The following is a 16,380-nucleotide window of genomic DNA, read 5'->3' as shown; positions in this document are numbered from 1 at the left end:
GGGGTGCAGCTCCAGTTGCAGGCAGGGGCTGCAGGCAGCAGCGCTGCCCACCTTGCTGGACCCACAGAGTACTGGAGTCTACCCCCACCCAGGCACCCTCAAACTGGAAGCACTGGGATCCTCCCATGCCCGAGGCAAAGGGCCTTGCAGCCCCGCAGCTGCCGGGGTGGAGGGGCCACAGCAGTGGGCAGGAAGGGACACCCCACCACTCCCCCCACCCCTTCTCCCATTTGCAGCACTGAGGCCCCTGGCAATCAGCGCTGTGCCAGGACCAGCTGCCTGCACCTGTTCACTCTGGACCCTACTGAGGACCTGGTGTAGCCACACCACAGGGGTCCTCCTGCCCCCCAGCACCCCTTCCTTCCAGCCCCACACACCACCCGCTCCAGTAAGGGGCAGAGAAAGGGGCCGCTATGGTTTAACTCGTTTTATTTAGACTCATAAGGTAACTGCGGCCCGGCTGGACCGCGCACACGGGGCTGAGACCCAGTAGAAACGCAGCAGTAGGTCAGGAGCAGGGTGGGACAGGGTGAGCTGCAGCGGGGCGTGGTGCCCAGGCTGCCGAAGGAATGGTCAGTTGTTAAGAGGAGGGTTTACGAGAGCTGCCCGCAGTCGGTAATGGTGATCTTCTTGCTTGTTTTGCCATCTTTGGAGCCACAGCGCTCCATGGCCTCCACCACGTTCATCCCCTCCTTGACGCGGCCAAAGACAACGTGCTTGCCATCCAACCTGCGGGAGAAGCACTGGTCATGGCTGGCGCCTGGCATCCCCACACAGGGACCTCGGCACCAGGCCTGGCGTGTCACCTCCCTGCCGGGGCGGGCACCAGGGACCCCCGGGCTCGCCCTCCGGCAGCCCCCGACTCACCACTCGGTCTTGGCAGTGCAGATGAAGAACTGGGAGCCGTTCGTGTTGGGGCCGGCGTTGGCCATGGACAGGATGCCTGGGCCCGTGTGCTTCAGGATGAAGTTCTCATCAGGGAACTTCTCCCCATAGATCGATTTGCCGCCAGTGCCGTTGTGGCGCGTGAAGTCACCACCCTGCGAAGAAGCGGCATTTCAGGTCACGGGCACAGAAGACTCTCGAAGCAGGCGCAGCGGCCCTGCAGAGGCCGCAGGCAGGAGGCAGAGCCGCCTTCCCACCCCAGATCTACCAGCACCCAACTCCAACACCCACGTGAGCACCAGATCTCCTCACCCGCCCACCTCCCTGCTGCGGCCCGAGCGCCACGCACCTGGCACATGAACCCAGGAATGATTCTGTGGAAGCAGGACCCCTTGTAGCCAAATCCCTTCTCGCCGGTGCTCAGAGCACGGAAGTTTTCTGCAAAGGAAGAGGAAAACCACCGTGAACGGCTCGTTTTGTCCAGAGCTAGGGAGAGCGTCAGGGTTCGGTGCAGCCGCGGCGCGGCCAGCGCCACCTTTACCAACCTGCTGTCTTGGGGACCTTGTCTGCAAAGAGCTGCAAAGAGAGGAGAGGCCGTTAGTCAGGCTGGGGCGAAGAGCGGCCGCCGCCCGGGGACCCCGCTCCCCTCCGCTGCTCGCGGCCCAGGGACCCCCGCGGGAGGCGGATCCCGGCCAGGCCGGCGGCTGCAGAGCGCTCCCCACCTCGGGCTTTCATCCGGAGGCATCCGGAAACGCTGAACTAACACCCGCGGCATCCAAGCGGCTTTAAACACGCCGCACGCCGCCCCAGCGGGGCAGATGCGCATTCGTTCCGCCGGCTGGGATTAAATTAAAGCCCCGTTTGGGCTCGGCCGTACCGGGGATGCCTCACCCCCCGCGGGCTGCGCGCCCGGCGGGGCGAGAAATGCTTCGCCGTCGCCGTGAGAATCCGGCGGCGGTCGGGTGGCCGCCGCTCGCCCCCCCGGCCCCCGGAGCATCCCCCGAGGCGGGGGCGGCGGGGCGCGGCTCGCCGGGCTGCGCCGGGGGCCGCTCCGCTCCGGGGGGACGGGGACAAAATGGCGGCGCGGGCGGGCGGCCGCGGCCCCGATCCCGCAGCAGGGGAAGCCGCCGCGCCGCGGCCCCCGCTGGGGGCGGAGCGGAGCCTCCCGGCGAGGCAGCGCAGCCCCGGGAGAGCCGGGGGCCTCGGGGGCCGGTAGGTGCGGCGGGGCCGGGGCTGCCGGGCAGGCGTTGCGGCAGGGCGGCGGCACGCCCCGGGCTGGCACCGCGCCGCCGCTTCCCCGGCGGGCCCAGCCGCATCCCCCGCCCCGCTCGGCCCGCGGCGGGACCGGGGCTGCGCCGCTCCTTTGTTTCCCCCCCCCCGCCGCTGCCGGGCCCCGCTCCCCCCCCCCCCCCGAGCGCGGGAACCGCGGCCACGTGGAGGCGGCGCGGGCCCCCGCCGCCCCCCCGCGCAGCCGTAGCGCCCCCCGCAACGGCCCCACCGGCGAAATGGCGGCGCCGCTGACCCCCCCCCCAGCCCCCCTCCCCCACCTCGAAGGTGACGCGGCCCAGGGGCTCGCCGTTGGCGGCGATATCGAAGAAGACGACGGGGTTGGCCATGGCGGGGCGCGAAGCGGGGCGGCTGCGGCGAGAGCGACTCGGTGCGGCGGGCGCGGCGCAGCAGAAGGAGAGCGCCTCCCCGCCGCCCCTTATATAGGGCCGGGGAGGGCCCGCCCCCCCCGCAGCGCCGGCCAACGGCCGCTGGCGTGGTGGCGGAGTGGCGCGGCGGGCGGCCAATCGGCGGCGCCGCGTTTGAAATGGGGGGAAGGAAAAAAAAAAAAAGGCGGGGGCGGGAGCGGGGGGCGCGCGGGCCCGGCGGCTGGGCAGGGCGGGGCGCGCATGCGCGGTGCCGGCGGGGGGGCCGGCGGTGCGGGAGCGGGAGCGGGGCCGGGGCCGGGGCCGGTGCGGGCGGTGTGCGGCAGGGCCGGGGGCCCGCAGCAGCCCTGCGGCACGGGGCGTGCGGGGCCGGCGGCGGCGGCGGCCTCCACGTGCGGCGCCCTGCGGGGCGGCCGGGCCCCGCTCCCGCCTTGGGGAAGCCGCAGAGACCGTCCCCGTCCCCGTCCCCGGGCGAGGCCGCCCCCGCCCCGCCGCTCGGAGCCCGCGGTTAATGATTGACGGCGGCGGGCACGGTTCAGCGCCCGGCCCGGCCGCAGCCGCAGCCGCGGGAGAGGGCGGATGGGCCCGGGCCCCCCCCCGTGCCCGCGGTGAGGGAGGACCGAGGGGCGCGTCCTGCCCAGCCACAGCGCCTCAGCCCCGCCGAAACGAAACCTTTAATAGCCAGCGACAAGGAGACGGTACAGGGAGCCCGGCGGGGGGGGCCGCGGGGCGGAGGGGGCCGAGCCCCGCAGCCTGCGCCCCGGCCGGGCGGCCCCGCTGCGGGGAAGCAGCCTGTGCACATTTACAGAGGGGGCGCGGGGGCCCCGCAGCGACGCGCTTGCCTTTAAATAGGGGTGGGGGTCGGGGGGGCAGTAGTGTTTCTACACTATGTACAGCCTTGTGCTTCTGGCGGGGCTGAGCCCGTCCGTCTGTCCGTCCGTCCCGTTGCGTCCCTTCAGGGGAAGCCCCCGTGGCCGAGGGGGTCCCGGCTCTGCGGCGGGCAGGGGCACGGGCACGCCAGCGCTGCCCCCCGGCCCGGTGGGGGGTGAGGATGGCTCAGTTGTTCTCGAAGAGGGAGAGGAGGTCGTCGTTGCTGCTGCTGGGGAGGTCGGGGGGGCCCAGGTAGGAGAGCAGCTCGTCGGGGTTCGTCAGCTCGGGCAGCAGCTGGGGGCGGCAGCGTGTGACCACCGGGCCCCCCCCCCCGCTCCCCACCCACCCCGCAGCGGCCGCGGTCCCGAACCGGCAGCGGGACCTCCGGCCGCCCGCCCCGGGGTACTCACGTCCAGGGCAGGCTCTGACCCGTCGCCCGGCCCGGCCATGCCGGGGGCAGCGGGGAAGGCGAGGTCGGCGGCGTGCGCTGGGCCGGGGGGTCCCAGGGGGGGCCGCGCCGGCGTGCTCCGGTGGTGCAGCGGCTGTGCCGGCTGGCTGCCCGGGGGGGGGTTGTGCAGCCCCGGTTGCACCGGGGGGTGGGACGGCTCCATCCGCCCCGGCGGGGGCAGCTGCGGGGGGAGAGCACAGCAGTGAGACGCCCCTCCACTGGGACCCTCCCTGGGGAGCCGTGGGGAAGCCCCCCAGCCGCAGCCCAGCTGACCTGTGTGGGGAGAGGGGGCGCAGAGGGCTTCTCGGGGGCCAGGAGGCCACCGGGGATGTCGGACTGGTAGGAGATGGGGGGGGGGCCCGGTGCGAAGTCGCTCAGTGTCGGCGTGCCGGGGGCGCCGGGGGGAGGGAACGGCTCGGGGAAGCCCCCGGGTCCTGGAAAGCTGGAACCTGCAGGGGGAAAGGGGGTGATTCGGTGGGGGGGACAACACGGACAGGGCCCGTCCCCCGCGGGTCCCTCCATACCCGGGGTGCCGTAGTCAGCGGCAGCACCCGCCGGCGGTGGCGGCAGCGCCGGGAAGGGCGCAGAGCCAGGCCCCAAGGCCGCGATCATCTCCATGATGTTGGGCAGCACCATGTGCGTGGGGCTGAGGGTCCGGCACCGCTTCAGCGCCGGCCCCTCCGGCTCCTCCTTGACGTGGACGTCGGGTTTGACCGGGACGGGTTTCCAGCTGCAGGTTGGGTCGATAGTGATCTCCTCGTGCTCTGAGCTGGGGGTGGCAGGATGGCAGAGAGGGTCAGCTGTGCGGCCCCCAGGGGTGGCACAGTGCCGGCCAGGGACAGACGGAGTGGGGACACTTACTTCTGGATGTAGATCAGAATGCCCAGCATGTACTGGTCCACCTCCAGCCCCTCCAGCAGTGCCGTCTTACTGCAGGCAGGGAGAGGCAAGGTGAGAGCAGGGAACACCCCCACCCCACCCCCCCCAGGCAGGGAACCCCCCCGGGCAGGGAAACGGGGGCATGGCCCCGCTGGGCTGCCACTCACTTGCAGACAGGACACCGCCACGTCCCCCTCTCGCAGTTGAGCTGCAGGTAGGACTCCAGGTCAAAGCACTGCGGAGAAGAGCAGCGGCTGAGCCGGTGCGGGGGGGACACGGGGTGGGGGACACCCCCAGCCCCCTGCCACCACCCCCCCTACCTGTATGTGCCGGCAGTCATGGCCCCTGGCCGGGAGCTGAATCCTCCGGAAGGTGATGGGACACTTGAGGGACACCTTGATGGCCGTCTGCTCCACGCCATCCTCGCCGTTGGGCCCTGGGGTCCCCGGGATGGTCCCGCTGCTGAAGTTGCGCTTGACTGGGGGGGGGGGGGCATCCAGGGTCAGAACTGGGCTGGGGGGGGGGCACCGCGGTGCCCCGTCACCCCCCCCGGGGCTGCAGCCCCCGGAGCAGGGTGTGCCCCCGTCCCCCAGGCGCTGGCTGCGGTGCTCACTTTTGGTGATGCAGTGCTCGGCGGGGAGCAGGCGCTTCTTGATGAGACCCTGCAGCACCGAGCGCACCGAGGGCCGGTGCACCAGCTGCAGGACGAAGAGGTGGGACTGCGGAGAGACGGGGGCGCTGAGCTGCGGCCCCAGCCGCCGCTGCCCCCCCCAGCCCCGGGACCCCCTCGGTGACTCACGCAGCAGCAGGCGGTGACGGTGATCTGGATGGTGTTCCGGCCGGGCTGGCAGACGTGCTTCAGGTAGAGCGGCTTGTGGGAGGTCTTGTTGTCGCCGCGCTCGATGGTGAGCGGCGTGGCGTTGACGCTCACCTGCACGGAGGCCGGCCAGTTGGTGTTCATCTGCCGGTCCTCGTGGTGGTAGCACTTGAACTGCAGCTCCAGGTCGGGCCTGGCGGGGCGGGCAGGGATGTGGGCAGGGGTGCGGGCAGGGGTGTGCCCGCCCGCCAGCCACCACGCCAAGTACAACCACACCGTACGGCACCGTGACAAACCATGCCGGGTACCACCACGCCGCACAGCACTGTGCCATGCCAAGACACGCCACGTACCACCGCACCATACAGCGCCATGCCATGCCAAGCCGCGCCATGTACCACCACGCACGCAGCACCGTGCTGTGCCGAGGCGTGCCGGTACCGCTGCACCACACAGCACCGTGCCGTGCTGAACCACGCCACGTACTGCCACGCCAAACTGTGCTGCGTACCACGACACAACACGACACCGTACCAAGGCGTGGCGTGCCGCGTACTGCCACACCATGCAGGGCGGCAACAAGCCACGCTGCGTAGCACCGCACCACGCCGTGCCACCCAGCACCACGCCAAGCAGCACCGTACGACGCTGCGCGGCGTGACGCGGTGCGGTGCTGTGCTCTGCCGCGCGGCCCCCCGCCGCCCCCACCTCATCATCAGGGTCTTGTAGACGGAGTCGCGCAGCTGGAAGACGTGGTTGCTGACGGCCAGGTTGTGCTGCAGGCGGAAGGGCTCCAGCACCACGCCGTCCCGCACCGGGAAGGTCAGCCGCAGCTCCTCCCCGGGGGCCGGCCCTGCCGGGGACGCCGTCAGCAGGGACCCCCCCGGCCCCGCCCTGCCGAGCCCCACCCACCACCGAAGAGCCCACCCTGCAGGAAGCCCCGCCCCACGGAGAGGCCCCTCCCACTCCAGGACACCCCACCCCTATGCAGGAAGCTCCTCCCACTACAGACAGCCCTGCCCCCATGCAGGAAGCTCCTGTCACTCAGAGGCCCCCCGCCCCCTCCTCCAGGACAGCCCACCCCTGTGCAGGAAGCTCCTCCCACTCAGGGCCCCACCCCCTCATCAGAGGCCCCTCCCTCTCTGGGAGGCCCCACCCCTATGCAAGAAGCCCCTCCCACTATGAGAGCCACACCCCAGCCATGCAGGAAGCCCATTCCACTGAAAGCCCCACCCCCATCCGAGGCCCCTCCCACTCCACGATACTCCACCCCTATGCAACAAGCCCCTCCCACCAAGGCGACTACGCCTCTGGCTGAAGCCCCTCCCACCGAGCCCCCCCTTTCCACAAGCCCCTCCCACTACTCCTAGCCCTGCCTCTTTCACAGGAAACCCCTCCCACTGCCTCACTCTGCCCTCTCATTGGGCAGTGTCTGTGAGGCCCCGCCCCCAAACCCTGGCAATGGCCACGCCCCCTACGGTGAAGCCCCTCCCCTTTCCTCAGGTGCCTCCCCCTGGCACCCTGCCCTTAAAGGGGCTACGGCCACCGGACTGGCAGCAGTAGTGCCCACACCGGGGGCATGGGGGGGGGGTCTCTGCAGTGCCCCCCCCGCCCCGGCAGCCCCCCATCCCCACGGGGGCACCTACCCGAGGGGGACGGGTGCAGGGAGGTGATGCTGGGCTTCATGTCTGGCAGGAAGGGCGACTTGACGTCCTGACCCGGGGACGCGTAGGGGGGGATGCCGCTGCCCGGCGTCATGGGCGGCGTGGGGTTCCCGGCCAGTGGCGAGCTGGGGTACCCCGGCAGCGACCGGCCCGGCTGCGGAGGCACCGCGCACCCTCAGCGCCCGGCCAGGCCGGCATTGCCCCCCACCCCACCCGGTGCCGGGACTCACCCCGTTGACAGCTGCCTGGCTGTAGGTGCCGAAGCTGGCGCTCTGCCCGTTGAACTGGTCAGCCGGCTGTGGGAGGAGGGAGGTCCCCGGGGGCTGGCAGCAGGGGACGGTAGGCACCCGGCCCCCACCACCCCGTGCCCGCTGTCCCCCCTCCGGTACCTTGTAATAGGGCCCGGCGTTGCCCGAGGCAGAGAAGTACTGGCCCATGCCCTGCTGCAGCCTGTGGCCGGGGTAGGAGGGGGACGGAGCGGAGGGCTGGGCGGTGCTGGGGGTGTACTGGGCACCGGCCGCAGCATACTGCCCACCCTGGAGGTACTGCTGCGCCGGGTATCCCTGCAAGGCCGGGGGCGTCAGCGCCGGCGGCAGGGGACATGGTCCCGGCACGCCACGGCCCCCGCCGGTGTGGATGCTCACCTCGTTGGAGTACGCCCGCTTGAGGCCCTGGCGGGGGAGCTGCTGGCTCGGGGCGGGGCCGGGGTAGGCGTGCTGGGGCATCCGCTGCCCACCGTAGAGGGGCCCGGCGCCGGGCGCCCGTGCGGGGCTCATGCTCACGGGGGAGACGCCGGAGGGAGCCATGACGCCCGCCATGCCGGCCGGGCTCATGCCAGCAGGGCCGCGGGGCGCGGTGTGGGGCAGGAACTGGCTGCCGAAGGGCTGCCCCGCGCCCATCTGCAGCGGGGAGAGAGCGGGGTCACAGTGGGGCAGGGGCGGCCGCCAGCTCCCCGGCTCTGCCGCGGCCGGGCTCTTACCGCGCCATACTGGCTCAGCTCCTGGCTCTGCTTCTCCTGCAGCGCCGCCACCGTCGCCGTCGCTGTCGCCGTAGCTGTGGCAGCGGCGGCGGCCACGGCGGCAGCGGCAGCTGCCTGGGTGAAGTCAGCGGGGGGCCGGCCGGCGTGCGAGGGGAGCCCCATCCCGCCGGGGCCACCGGGGCTGCCGGCGTAGCTGGGGGACAGAGAGGCGGGGAAGGGGCGTGCGGTGGCCCCGCGGCGGGGCGCACGCCAGAACGAGAGGCGCAGGGCCGGCCTTACCTGGCGGCGAAGCCTGGCCCGCCAGGGTAGGCGCTGCGGCCGTAGACGCCCGGCTGCACGTAGCCCTTCCCGGGAGCCCCCTCGGTGAAGGGCTGCTGCGGCAGGAAGGGCGGCGAGCTCATGCCCGAGCCGGTGCCGGCCATGCCGGGCAGCAGCGGGGTGCTGGAGCCGCTCCCCCCGGGGCCCATGGGGCTGCCGAAAACCTGGGGGCGGTGGGAGGGGGCGGCGGGTCAGGCGGGGGCAGGCATGGCCGGGGTCCCCGGGGCGGGGGCCGGGGGTGCTGCGGGTACCTGGCTCTGGGAGGTGTTGCTGACACCCCAGACGGTGGTTACCACGGAGAGGGATCCCGCCGGCTGATTGGTGCTCGGTTGCCAAGGAACAGCCTCGTATGCAAATGAACCATCACTAGAAAGAAAAACAAATTAATTAAGATGAAGGAGGAGGGCCGGGGGCCAGGGGCTGGGGGCCGGGGCTCACCCGTGGGGCGTGGGCGGCAGGGAGGGTTTCATGGGGTTCATGGAGTTCATCGGCGGCGGGCGGGCGCAGGCTGGGTCCTCCGAGGCCGCGGCGGGCGCTGCGGGACGGCGTCACCGGCCCCGTCCCCGGGGCTGCGGGAGGCAGAGGAAGCGGCGGGTGAGGGGGCGGCCGTCCCCGGGGGGCCGGGGAAGTCCCAGGCCCCGGGGGTGGGGGGCGGGTGGCCCGGAGCCTGCTCGGCCCCCCCCGGCCTCTGGCACCGGGACTCGGCGTCCTGCCCGGGGCTGGCACGGGAACCCGGCCGGCCCGCCCCTGCCCCTGCCCCTGCCCCGGCCGCGCCGTGGGGGGTCCGGGTCCGTGGGGCCCCCCAGGAAGCCCCCCCCCCGGGCTGGAACCCCCCCAAAAACCCCCGCGGGCACAGACGCCCCCGGGCCGCGGGTGCCGTGGGTCTTCCCCCGCGGGCGGGGGAGCGGCGGGGGCTTTCCGGGCCCAGGCCCGGGGCGGCGGGGACGCGCCTCCCCCCCCCTCCCCCAGCATCGCCCCCCGCCCCCGCCCGGGCGGCGCCCCGGGGCATTCCCGGCCCGGCAGCGGGGGGCCGCGGGGTCACCCCGGCGCTTTCGGTTCCCTCCCGGCCCCGCGGCAGGGCGGCGGGGACGGGGACGAGGGGGGGGCAGCCGCGCCGAGCCGGGCCCGCCCCGGCCCCCGGGAGGTGCCATCGCGGGGCCCCCCCGCCGGCGGTGACAGCCGCGGGCCCGGTGGCACCGGGGGGGACGGGCCCCGGGGGCGGCGGTTGCCATGGCGACGGCGAGGAGGGGGGCGCGGGGGACCCGCCCTGCCCGCCCCTGCCCCGCGCTGCCCGCACTCACCGTCGCGAGCGGCCCAAAATGGCCCTGGCGGCGCCGGGCGCGCGCGGCTGCGCGGAAGCTGCGCGGGATTTTCAGCCCGCGCGCGGCCCCGGCTCCATGGCGGCAGCGGCGGCGGCGCGGAGGGGCGGGGCTGGGCGCGCGGGGGCGGGGCGGGGCGGGGCGGAGCCGAACCGGGCCGGGCCGGGCCGGGCCGAGCCGAGCCCGCGGCGCCGCCGCCGCCGCCGCCGCCGCCGCCGCCGCGCACAATGGGGCCGCGAGCTCATCAGCATGCAGGGTCCGCCCCGCCCCGCCCCGCCCCGCCAGGCGCGGGCAGCCGAGCGCCGAGCGGGAGAGCGGCGTGCGGGGCTGTGCGTGTGCGTGACCGTGACGCTGGGGGGGGCGCGTGTGACCGCGTGTCGGCAGGCGTGACGCCGTGCGCGACCGCGCGGGCAGGGCGATTGGGGGGGGGGGTGTGGCACGCGTCTGAGACAGCCGTGACGGCACACGCGTGTGCGTGAGCGCGGCGTGCGCCGGGGTGACCGCGCGACAGGGTGACGCGATGCCCGCCCGGGTGCGCGCGACGGCACGAGCGCCCCGCCCCGCGGCCGAAGACGCGGGTGGCACCGGGCCAGGCGCTGTTCACCGGGGACCCCAACGGCAGCCCCGGCCGCGGGTCGCCCCACGCAGGACCCCCCACGGGAGGCCGGGGCGCCCAGCGCCGAGGCGCCGGCAGAGGCAGAGGGGCCCGGCCCTCCCCAGGGGCGGGCAAACGGCCCCACGGGCGTCCGGGGAGCAGGGGGGGCCCCGGGGCGGGGGGCAGCACCCCCGGCCCTGCCCCAGCTCTGGGGGGGTGGGGGTGGCCACCCCGTCTCACCCCCGGCAGCAGCCGCGGGGACAAGTGCGACACCGGACTGGGAGGAACTGGGAAGAACTGGGAGGTGGCTGGAGCCACCGCACCGGAGCAGCCCCTCCTGGGGGCTGGGGGGGCTGAGGGTCTCACCCGCACGGAGAGCGGGGGCAGCTCCCGGCCCCTCTCGCCCGCCGCGGTGGCTGCACCGACGCCGGCCCCGGCGCGAGCCGGACAAGGACTCCAGGCGCCAGCGTGGGGTTTTACAAGGTCTGTAGTTAAGGAGGGAGGGGGGAGGCGAGCGAGGGACAGACAGATGGACAGACAGACAGACGGGAGCATGCTGCCGCCGCCGGGCTGGCGCTTAGGCCAGGTCCTTGAAGGCGTCGAGGTTGAAGGCGGTGTCGAGGAGCCGCTGCAGCTCCGTCAGGTGGGTTTTCTTGTTGCCGGTGGCGGGGGCAGCCGCCGGCTCCCGCCCCGCGTACCTGCGGGGGAGAAAGTGGGGGGTGAGGGGGGGTCCGCACCCCCCCGACCCCCCCAGCATCACGGCCACCCCCCGAGTCCCTACCAGACGGGCTTGGCGCGGTTGATGGTGGTGCGGAGCCGGGGTTTGACGTAGTCGTAGTAGCCCTGGTTCTTGTGCTCCTCCTGGCACCACACCAGCTCAGCGGCCGGGTACTTCTGGGCTTCCCGCTGGAGGAGGTCGAAGGGGAACGGGGAGAGCTGCGGGGGACACAGAGCAGTGTCACGGCGGTGTCACGGGGCCCACGGCACCCCCAGCCTGCGGGCTCCGAGGCAGCCGGACCCTGCTCACCTGCTCCACCCTGGTGATGGCCACGTCAGCCTCCATCTGCCGGGCCTTGCGCTCGCGGGTCAGGTCGTAGTAGACCTTGCCGGTGCAGAACAGCACCCGTTTGACCTGCTCGGGGCTCTGGGCCGCGGGGCCGTCGTCGGGGATGACGCGGAGGAAGTGGGTGCCTGCCAGGAGAGAGGACGGCACTGTCACCCACAGCAGCCTGGGGCACCGCGCCAGCAGCTGCCTGCACCCGCGTCCCCTGCCCACCCCTCCTGGGACCCCAGTGGGCAGGCAAACCGGAGAGGCAGAGCCTGACCAGCTGTACTGGGTCCGGCTCCCAGTACAAACCATCACAGCTCTGTGGGACTTGGGTCTGCCAAACCCCAGCCACGCCATTCCGGCGGGAAGCGGCTGCCGATGGAGGAAGCATCACGGCAAAGCCGACTCATGTCCCCCCAGGGTGCCAGACTCTGCACTAACAAGGGGTGGCTCCCATTTGCTGGGCAGATGGCCGCAGCCGGCACACTCCAGCCGTGGCAGGGGCGAGCACACCGCCTTGGCGCTGGAGGGGAGCGGGGAGGGAAGGCAGGCAGCGTGCCTGCCACGCCGGAGCAGAGCTTCCCGCACAGGCTGCCTGCGATGCCGGCGGCATCAGCCTCGCTCAGCTGCTCTTAGGCACGGGGAGGCTGCTGCCAGGCAGACTTTAGCCGAGGTGGCCGGCTCCTGCCGTTCACCCTTCATCCCGCAGAGCGGCACGGGGTGCGAACAGACGCCTGCCCGTACCTGGCAGCATGTCGTCGAAGCTGGAGCGGGCTTCGGGGTGGCGCAGCAGCGACTTTGGAGTGAAGATTATCAGCTGGAGGGGGGAGAAGAGGCAGAGCGAGGCGGTCAGCCTCACCAGAAACACCCCACTGCAAGCAAAAGCCAGAGCGCTGACCTGCCCATCCTGCCTGCCCTCCCCTGCCCGAGCGCAGGAGTTGCCCCGAGAGGTTTGCTCCTCGCTCGGATGCCACACTCTGCCAGATCAGCCACCGCTTTCCGACAGCGCCGGGTTTCCCAGTCTGGGTTCCCCTAGGGAAGATGCTGAGGTGCTGCCAGGGACCTGCCTGCCCCACAGCCGCAGGTGAAGGCAAGGGGCTGGACCGGGTTATCTACTGACACCCGCCGGCCCCGACATCTCTGACCTCCCCATGGGGCGCAGGAAGGGCTTGCAGCCGCCCCAGCCCACATGAGCCGGCCGGCAGCACGACGTGTACCAAACCAACCCCGAGCACCAAGAGGTCCTTGGCCCGGGCAGAGGCAAAGTGCCAGTGTTTGCTGCCGAGGTGCCAAAACAAGCCCGCGCTGAGTCCCGTCCCCAGGCTTGGAAGGGACACGGGGCTGCCCTGCCTTGGCACCGAGCCCGGCGCGGAGCTGCCAGCACTGACCGGTTTGCGGAAGGGCAGGAGGATCTGGCGCCGGAGGACGTGGAAGAAGTTGGCTGGAGTGGAGCAGTTCACGACGATCCAATTGCAGTCGTAGAGCTGGCGCACATCGAAGTCGTCCAGTTTCTGCCTCAGCGAGCGCGGTGAGGGGGATTTCAAGAAACACAAGGTGCCTCTTGGCCTCCCAGCTCCGGTAGTGGGGAGAAGAGCGGCACCCAGCCCTTCCTCCCTCCCTCCCTCCTCTCCCCCTCCAGAGCACACAGAGACCTGGGAGAGGCTGTGGGTCGGTGCCCCCCACCTTCGGGTGGCCACAGGGGTGGCCAGCAGCCCCCTCCCGCGCCATTTTGGGGACACCTCTGCCTCACGCCATGCAGCAGCCCTAGGGGCAGCGGCGATGTAGCCTGGCCACCAGGTTCAGCCCCTTCCCCAAACCCTCCCTGCTGCAGCACGAGCCCAGGGCGTCCCATGCCTCCTGCTACCGGCTCTGCGACACCCGCCCCGACCGCGGTGTTGCGCTGAGCCCACCCAGCGTTATTGCCCCCCTCCCTATTTCAAGGCAGCGGTCGGATCCGGGACACAGGAGGGCCGGGCTGAGCTCAGCGCGGCCGCCACTCACGGGGAAGACATCGGGATCATCATTGCACATCTGCAAGAATCGTTCTGGGCGGGCGGAGGAGTGCTCGGGACCCTGCGGGGACCAAGCAGGGGCAAGAGTGAGTGGTGGGGGCAAGGCTGGTGCAAGAAGCTGATGCCGCGCACAGCCACGCCAGGAGCAGTGCTACCTGCCACCACTGCCCTCGGCTCTGCTTCTGGTGCACCCCTGGGTGCCCGCGAGCTGGGAGGGTCCTTACCATGCCCTCCATGCCGTGAGGAAGCAGCAAGACGATGCCGTTCTGCCGGACCCACTTGGCCTGCCCGGGACAGATGAACTGGTCGATTATGCACTGAGCGGTGTTGTGGAAGTCCCCGAATTGGGCTTCCCAAAGCACCAGGGCGTTGGGGCTTGCCATGGCGAAGCCCAGCTCGAATCCTGAGGGATGGGAGCGAAGCGAGAGGGTTATCCTCCCGGAGCAGCCTCACCCCCCCAGCTGGCGGATGCAGTCCTCCTTGCTCACCGAGGACGCCGTACTCCGACAGAGAGCTGTTGCAGACGGTGTAAGGAGCCTGGTTGGGCCAGAGGTGGTTCATGGGGATACAGGTCCTCTTGTCCACATTCTGATCGTGCAGGACGTGGTGGCGATGGCTGGAAGAAGGGAAAGCGTTACTCCATCGTCACCCTTCAGATGCCTTCTGGAAAGGCTGGAATCGCTTTTACGGCCACCAAAAGCACGGCTTTACCTGAACGTCCCCCTCTCAACGTCCTGGCCGCTCAGGCGGATGTGGATGCCCTCTTTGAGCAGGGAGCCGAACGCCATGTACTCTGCCAGGGCCCAGTCCACCGTCCGGTTCTTCACCATCTCCCCACGGGTTTTCAGAATACGGCTCAAACCTGCCGGGACAGAAGCCGGTTCGTAGCTGGGGCGGGAGGGAGCTCCAGCAACACCACGCTTGTCCCACAACCTGCCCACGGACTGACAGACTGCAGATGCCCAGGGGCAGAGGAACGAATCCACCTCTGCCGGAGGGATGAACCAGGGACAAGGAATGAGGACTGCAGGGAAGGATCAGCTCCAAAGAAGAGCTACTCCTCAGTTCACTTCCCTTAACCACAGCTCCCTCATGAACTAATTCTCGTAGACCCACAGAACGGTTTGAGCTGGAAGGGACCTTCAAAGATGATCCAGTCCAACAGGGACACCTTCCACTGGATCAGGTTGCTCAAAGCCCCGTCCAACCTGGCCTTGAACGCTTCCAGGGATGGGGCGTCCACAGCTTCTCTGGGCAACCTGGCCCAGTGTCTCACCACCCTCCTTATGTGCAATCTAACCCTACCCTCTTTCAGTTTAAAATCCTCACCCCTTGTCCTGTCTCTACGGGCCCTGGTAAAAAGTCTCTCTCCATCTTTCTCGTAAGCCCCCTTTATATACCGAAAAGCCACTGTAAGGTCCCCCTGGAGCCTTCTCTTCTCCAGGCTGAACACCCCCAGCTCTCTCAGCCTTTCTTCTCAGCAGAGCTGTTCCAGCCCTGGACCTCCTCTGGACCTGCTCCAACAGGTCCATATCTTTCCTGTGCTGGGGACCCCAGAGCTGGACGCAGCGCTCCAGGGGGGTCTCAGGAGAGCCGAGTAGAGGGGGAGAATCCCCTTCCTCGCCCTGCTGGCCACATATATCAAAGCACTGTAACAGGTCCCTTCCCTTCCAGGCCACCTTCCAGCCCTATCCCACATCTTCTCTGGAACAAACGCTCTGTCTGGCATAGCTTCCACAAGCTCCTACCTCCATGGATAGTGAAATCCTCCACCGGCACCGAGCTGGCCACTTGACCAATATGCGTCAAGTCCTCTTCGTTCAGACCGGTGGAAGGGCAGGTCATGCTCCGGGGCTGGCCGTCCAGAGTGAAGAAACCTGCAAGAGGAGGAGCAGTCGGCCGTGTTGTGGGAGCCGTGCCCAGCTCTGTGTGAAGAGCTCAGGTCCCAGACACCCTCAAGCAAGGGCGGGGATGCCAGGAGCAGGGAGCACCACCTCACCTCCCCAGCAGGGTGGTTTACTAGAAAATAGCTACCACAGCTCCAGAGAAGCCAGGCTCTTTGCTAAGGACCTCCGAAATGTTGCTAGTGACTTACCAGGCCAGGGTGAGTCCAGCCAGTGCTTGATGTGCAAGATCTTTTCATCCTTGGATCTCGCGTGGGCCTCCTCGCAGATCTTATCGTACTTGGCAATTTCCTCCTGAAAGGCAGAACCAGGAGGGGGAAAAGCATTAGCGAGGGGTCTCCAAACAAGGGTGCAGAGCCTGGGGGCCTCAGCGCAAGCTTGCAAGGGTGCTGGAGGGCACAGCAGGTCCCCGCAGCAGGGGAGCCCCAGGGCTGCGCAGCTCAGCCTTAGAGAGCAGAGCTGCTGCTGGAGGCCCCCGTCCCCCAAGAGACAGCTCTGCTGCCATCTGAACTGACAACTCCCGTTCAACCCTAAAGATGCTGCAAAGTGGTGCAGGGGCAAGGAGGAGCTGGCAGAGCTGCTGCCGCACTTGCTGCCAAGGTGGCAGAACCGGAGCAGGGGCCCTGCCCCAGATACCCCCAGGCCACAGCGAGCACGAGTGCTGCAGAGCCCAGCTCTCCCGTGGGTCCCAGCCGTGCCGCAGCAGTCCAGCGCCGTGCGGTCTGGGCTGTGCTGATCACAGGGCAATCCTTGAACTGGATGTTCCTGTGCTGTTCAGAGCTGGCACAGTCCAAGGACGAGCCTTGGCTCCTAACCCCGTCGCTGCCAGGTCTGCAGTGCTTGCCCAGCCCTAGCACAGCTCTGCCACCTTTTGGTGACAAGCACAAGCAGAAACGGGCCCCGGCACATCGTTCACACCCAAGTCTGAACCAAACAAGTAGTCTTCCCCCGAGATGCCGCTCGCAGTTTTCCTCCCAGGCCCCGAGGGAC

At 70.4% G+C, this 16,380-nt stretch overlaps 3 protein-coding genes across 9 annotated transcripts in view; all 3 read right to left on the bottom strand.

The window, feature by feature from the left end:
* Window positions 1–412: 412 nt before the first annotated feature.
* PPIA (peptidylprolyl isomerase A) lies at window positions 413–2,591 on the bottom strand. The gene is made up of 5 exons (XM_087763169.1): window positions 2,433–2,591; window positions 1,431–1,461; window positions 1,235–1,323; window positions 868–1,040; window positions 413–729 (listed from the first exon to the last, which is right to left on the bottom strand). Exons 1-5 carry the CDS (start codon window positions 2,499–2,501, stop codon window positions 594–596), a joined length of 498 nt encoding a protein of 165 aa, XP_087619295.1. The 5' UTR covers window positions 2,502–2,591; the 3' UTR covers window positions 413–593.
* Window positions 2,592–3,188: 597 nt separating this feature from the next.
* On the bottom strand, window positions 3,189–10,932 carry ZMIZ2 (zinc finger MIZ-type containing 2). Of its 3 annotated transcripts, none has more exons than XM_087763148.1 (19): window positions 10,793–10,932; window positions 8,951–9,081; window positions 8,764–8,878; window positions 8,474–8,676; window positions 8,195–8,387; window positions 7,860–8,114; window positions 7,605–7,778; window positions 7,446–7,511; window positions 7,198–7,369; window positions 6,260–6,404; window positions 5,534–5,744; window positions 5,348–5,453; window positions 5,055–5,212; window positions 4,902–4,969; window positions 4,717–4,785; window positions 4,380–4,624; window positions 4,129–4,304; window positions 3,818–4,036; window positions 3,189–3,701 (listed from the first exon to the last, which is right to left on the bottom strand). In XM_087763148.1, the coding sequence occupies exons 2-19, from the start codon at window positions 8,998–9,000 to the stop codon at window positions 3,594–3,596; spliced, it is 2,733 nt and encodes a 910-aa protein (XP_087619274.1). In that variant the 5' UTR covers window positions 9,001–9,081; window positions 10,793–10,932; the 3' UTR covers window positions 3,189–3,593. The 3 variants fall into 3 exon arrangements, with proteins under 3 accessions (XP_087619274.1, XP_087619273.1, XP_087619275.1); XM_087763147.1 differs by lacking the exon at window positions 10,793–10,932 and adding an exon at window positions 9,814–10,023; XM_087763149.1 differs by lacking the exons at window positions 8,951–9,081; window positions 10,793–10,932 and adding an exon at window positions 9,814–10,021.
* The window catches only part of OGDH (oxoglutarate dehydrogenase), a 37,240-nt gene continuing 31,755 nt past the window's right edge, over window positions 10,896–16,380 (bottom strand). For all 5 annotated transcript variants that reach the window (XM_087763144.1, XM_087763146.1, XM_087763142.1 and 2 more), the window contains 11 exons: window positions 15,582–15,684; window positions 15,235–15,363; window positions 14,198–14,348; window positions 13,975–14,102; window positions 13,711–13,889; window positions 13,476–13,547; window positions 12,863–12,985; window positions 12,219–12,291; window positions 11,454–11,617; window positions 11,208–11,362; window positions 10,896–11,124 (listed from right to left, as the gene is read on the bottom strand). In XM_087763144.1, coding sequence (XP_087619270.1) covers window positions 11,004–11,124; window positions 11,208–11,362; window positions 11,454–11,617; window positions 12,219–12,291; window positions 12,863–12,985; window positions 13,476–13,547; window positions 13,711–13,889; window positions 13,975–14,102; window positions 14,198–14,348; window positions 15,235–15,363; window positions 15,582–15,684 — 1,398 coding nt within the window. In that variant the 3' untranslated portion in view covers window positions 10,896–11,003. The remainder of the gene's footprint in view (window positions 11,125–11,207; window positions 11,363–11,453; window positions 11,618–12,218; window positions 12,292–12,862; window positions 12,986–13,475; window positions 13,548–13,710; window positions 13,890–13,974; window positions 14,103–14,197; window positions 14,349–15,234; window positions 15,364–15,581; window positions 15,685–16,380) is intronic.

The sequence above is a fragment of the Nipponia nippon genome, unplaced genomic scaffold (assembly GCF_047370975.1).
Source record: "Nipponia nippon isolate SJK-2023a ecotype South Korea unplaced genomic scaffold, ASM4737097v1 scaffold_27, whole genome shotgun sequence".
NCBI classification, from domain to species: Eukaryota; Metazoa; Chordata; class Aves; order Pelecaniformes; family Threskiornithidae; genus Nipponia; species Nipponia nippon.
Note: the sequence above shows the minus strand (reverse complement) of the source record. Positions and strands in the feature narration are given on the sequence as shown.

Coding starts and splice junctions, on each gene's coding strand:
- PPIA (XM_087763169.1), bottom strand. CDS start 2,501: ATGGCCAACCCCGTCGTCTTCTTCGATATCGCCGCCAACGGCGAGCCC. Junction 1,462..2,432: donor TGGGCCGCGTCACCTTCGAG/GTGGGGGAGGGG, acceptor CTCTCTTTGCAG/CTCTTTGCAGACAAGGTCCC. Junction 1,041..1,234: donor TTCCTGGGTTCATGTGCCAG/GTGCGTGGCGCT, acceptor GCTTCTTCGCAG/GGTGGTGACTTCACGCGCCA.
- ZMIZ2 (XM_087763148.1), bottom strand. CDS start 9,000: ATGAACTCCATGAACCCCATGAAACCCTCCCTGCCGCCCACGCCCCAC. Junction 5,454..5,533: donor CCGTCACCGCCTGCTGCTGC/GTGAGTCACCGA, acceptor GTCTCTCCGCAG/TCCCACCTCTTCGTCCTGCA. Junction 5,213..5,347: donor CGAGCACTGCATCACCAAAA/GTGAGCACCGCA, acceptor CCCCCCCCCCAG/TCAAGCGCAACTTCAGCAGC.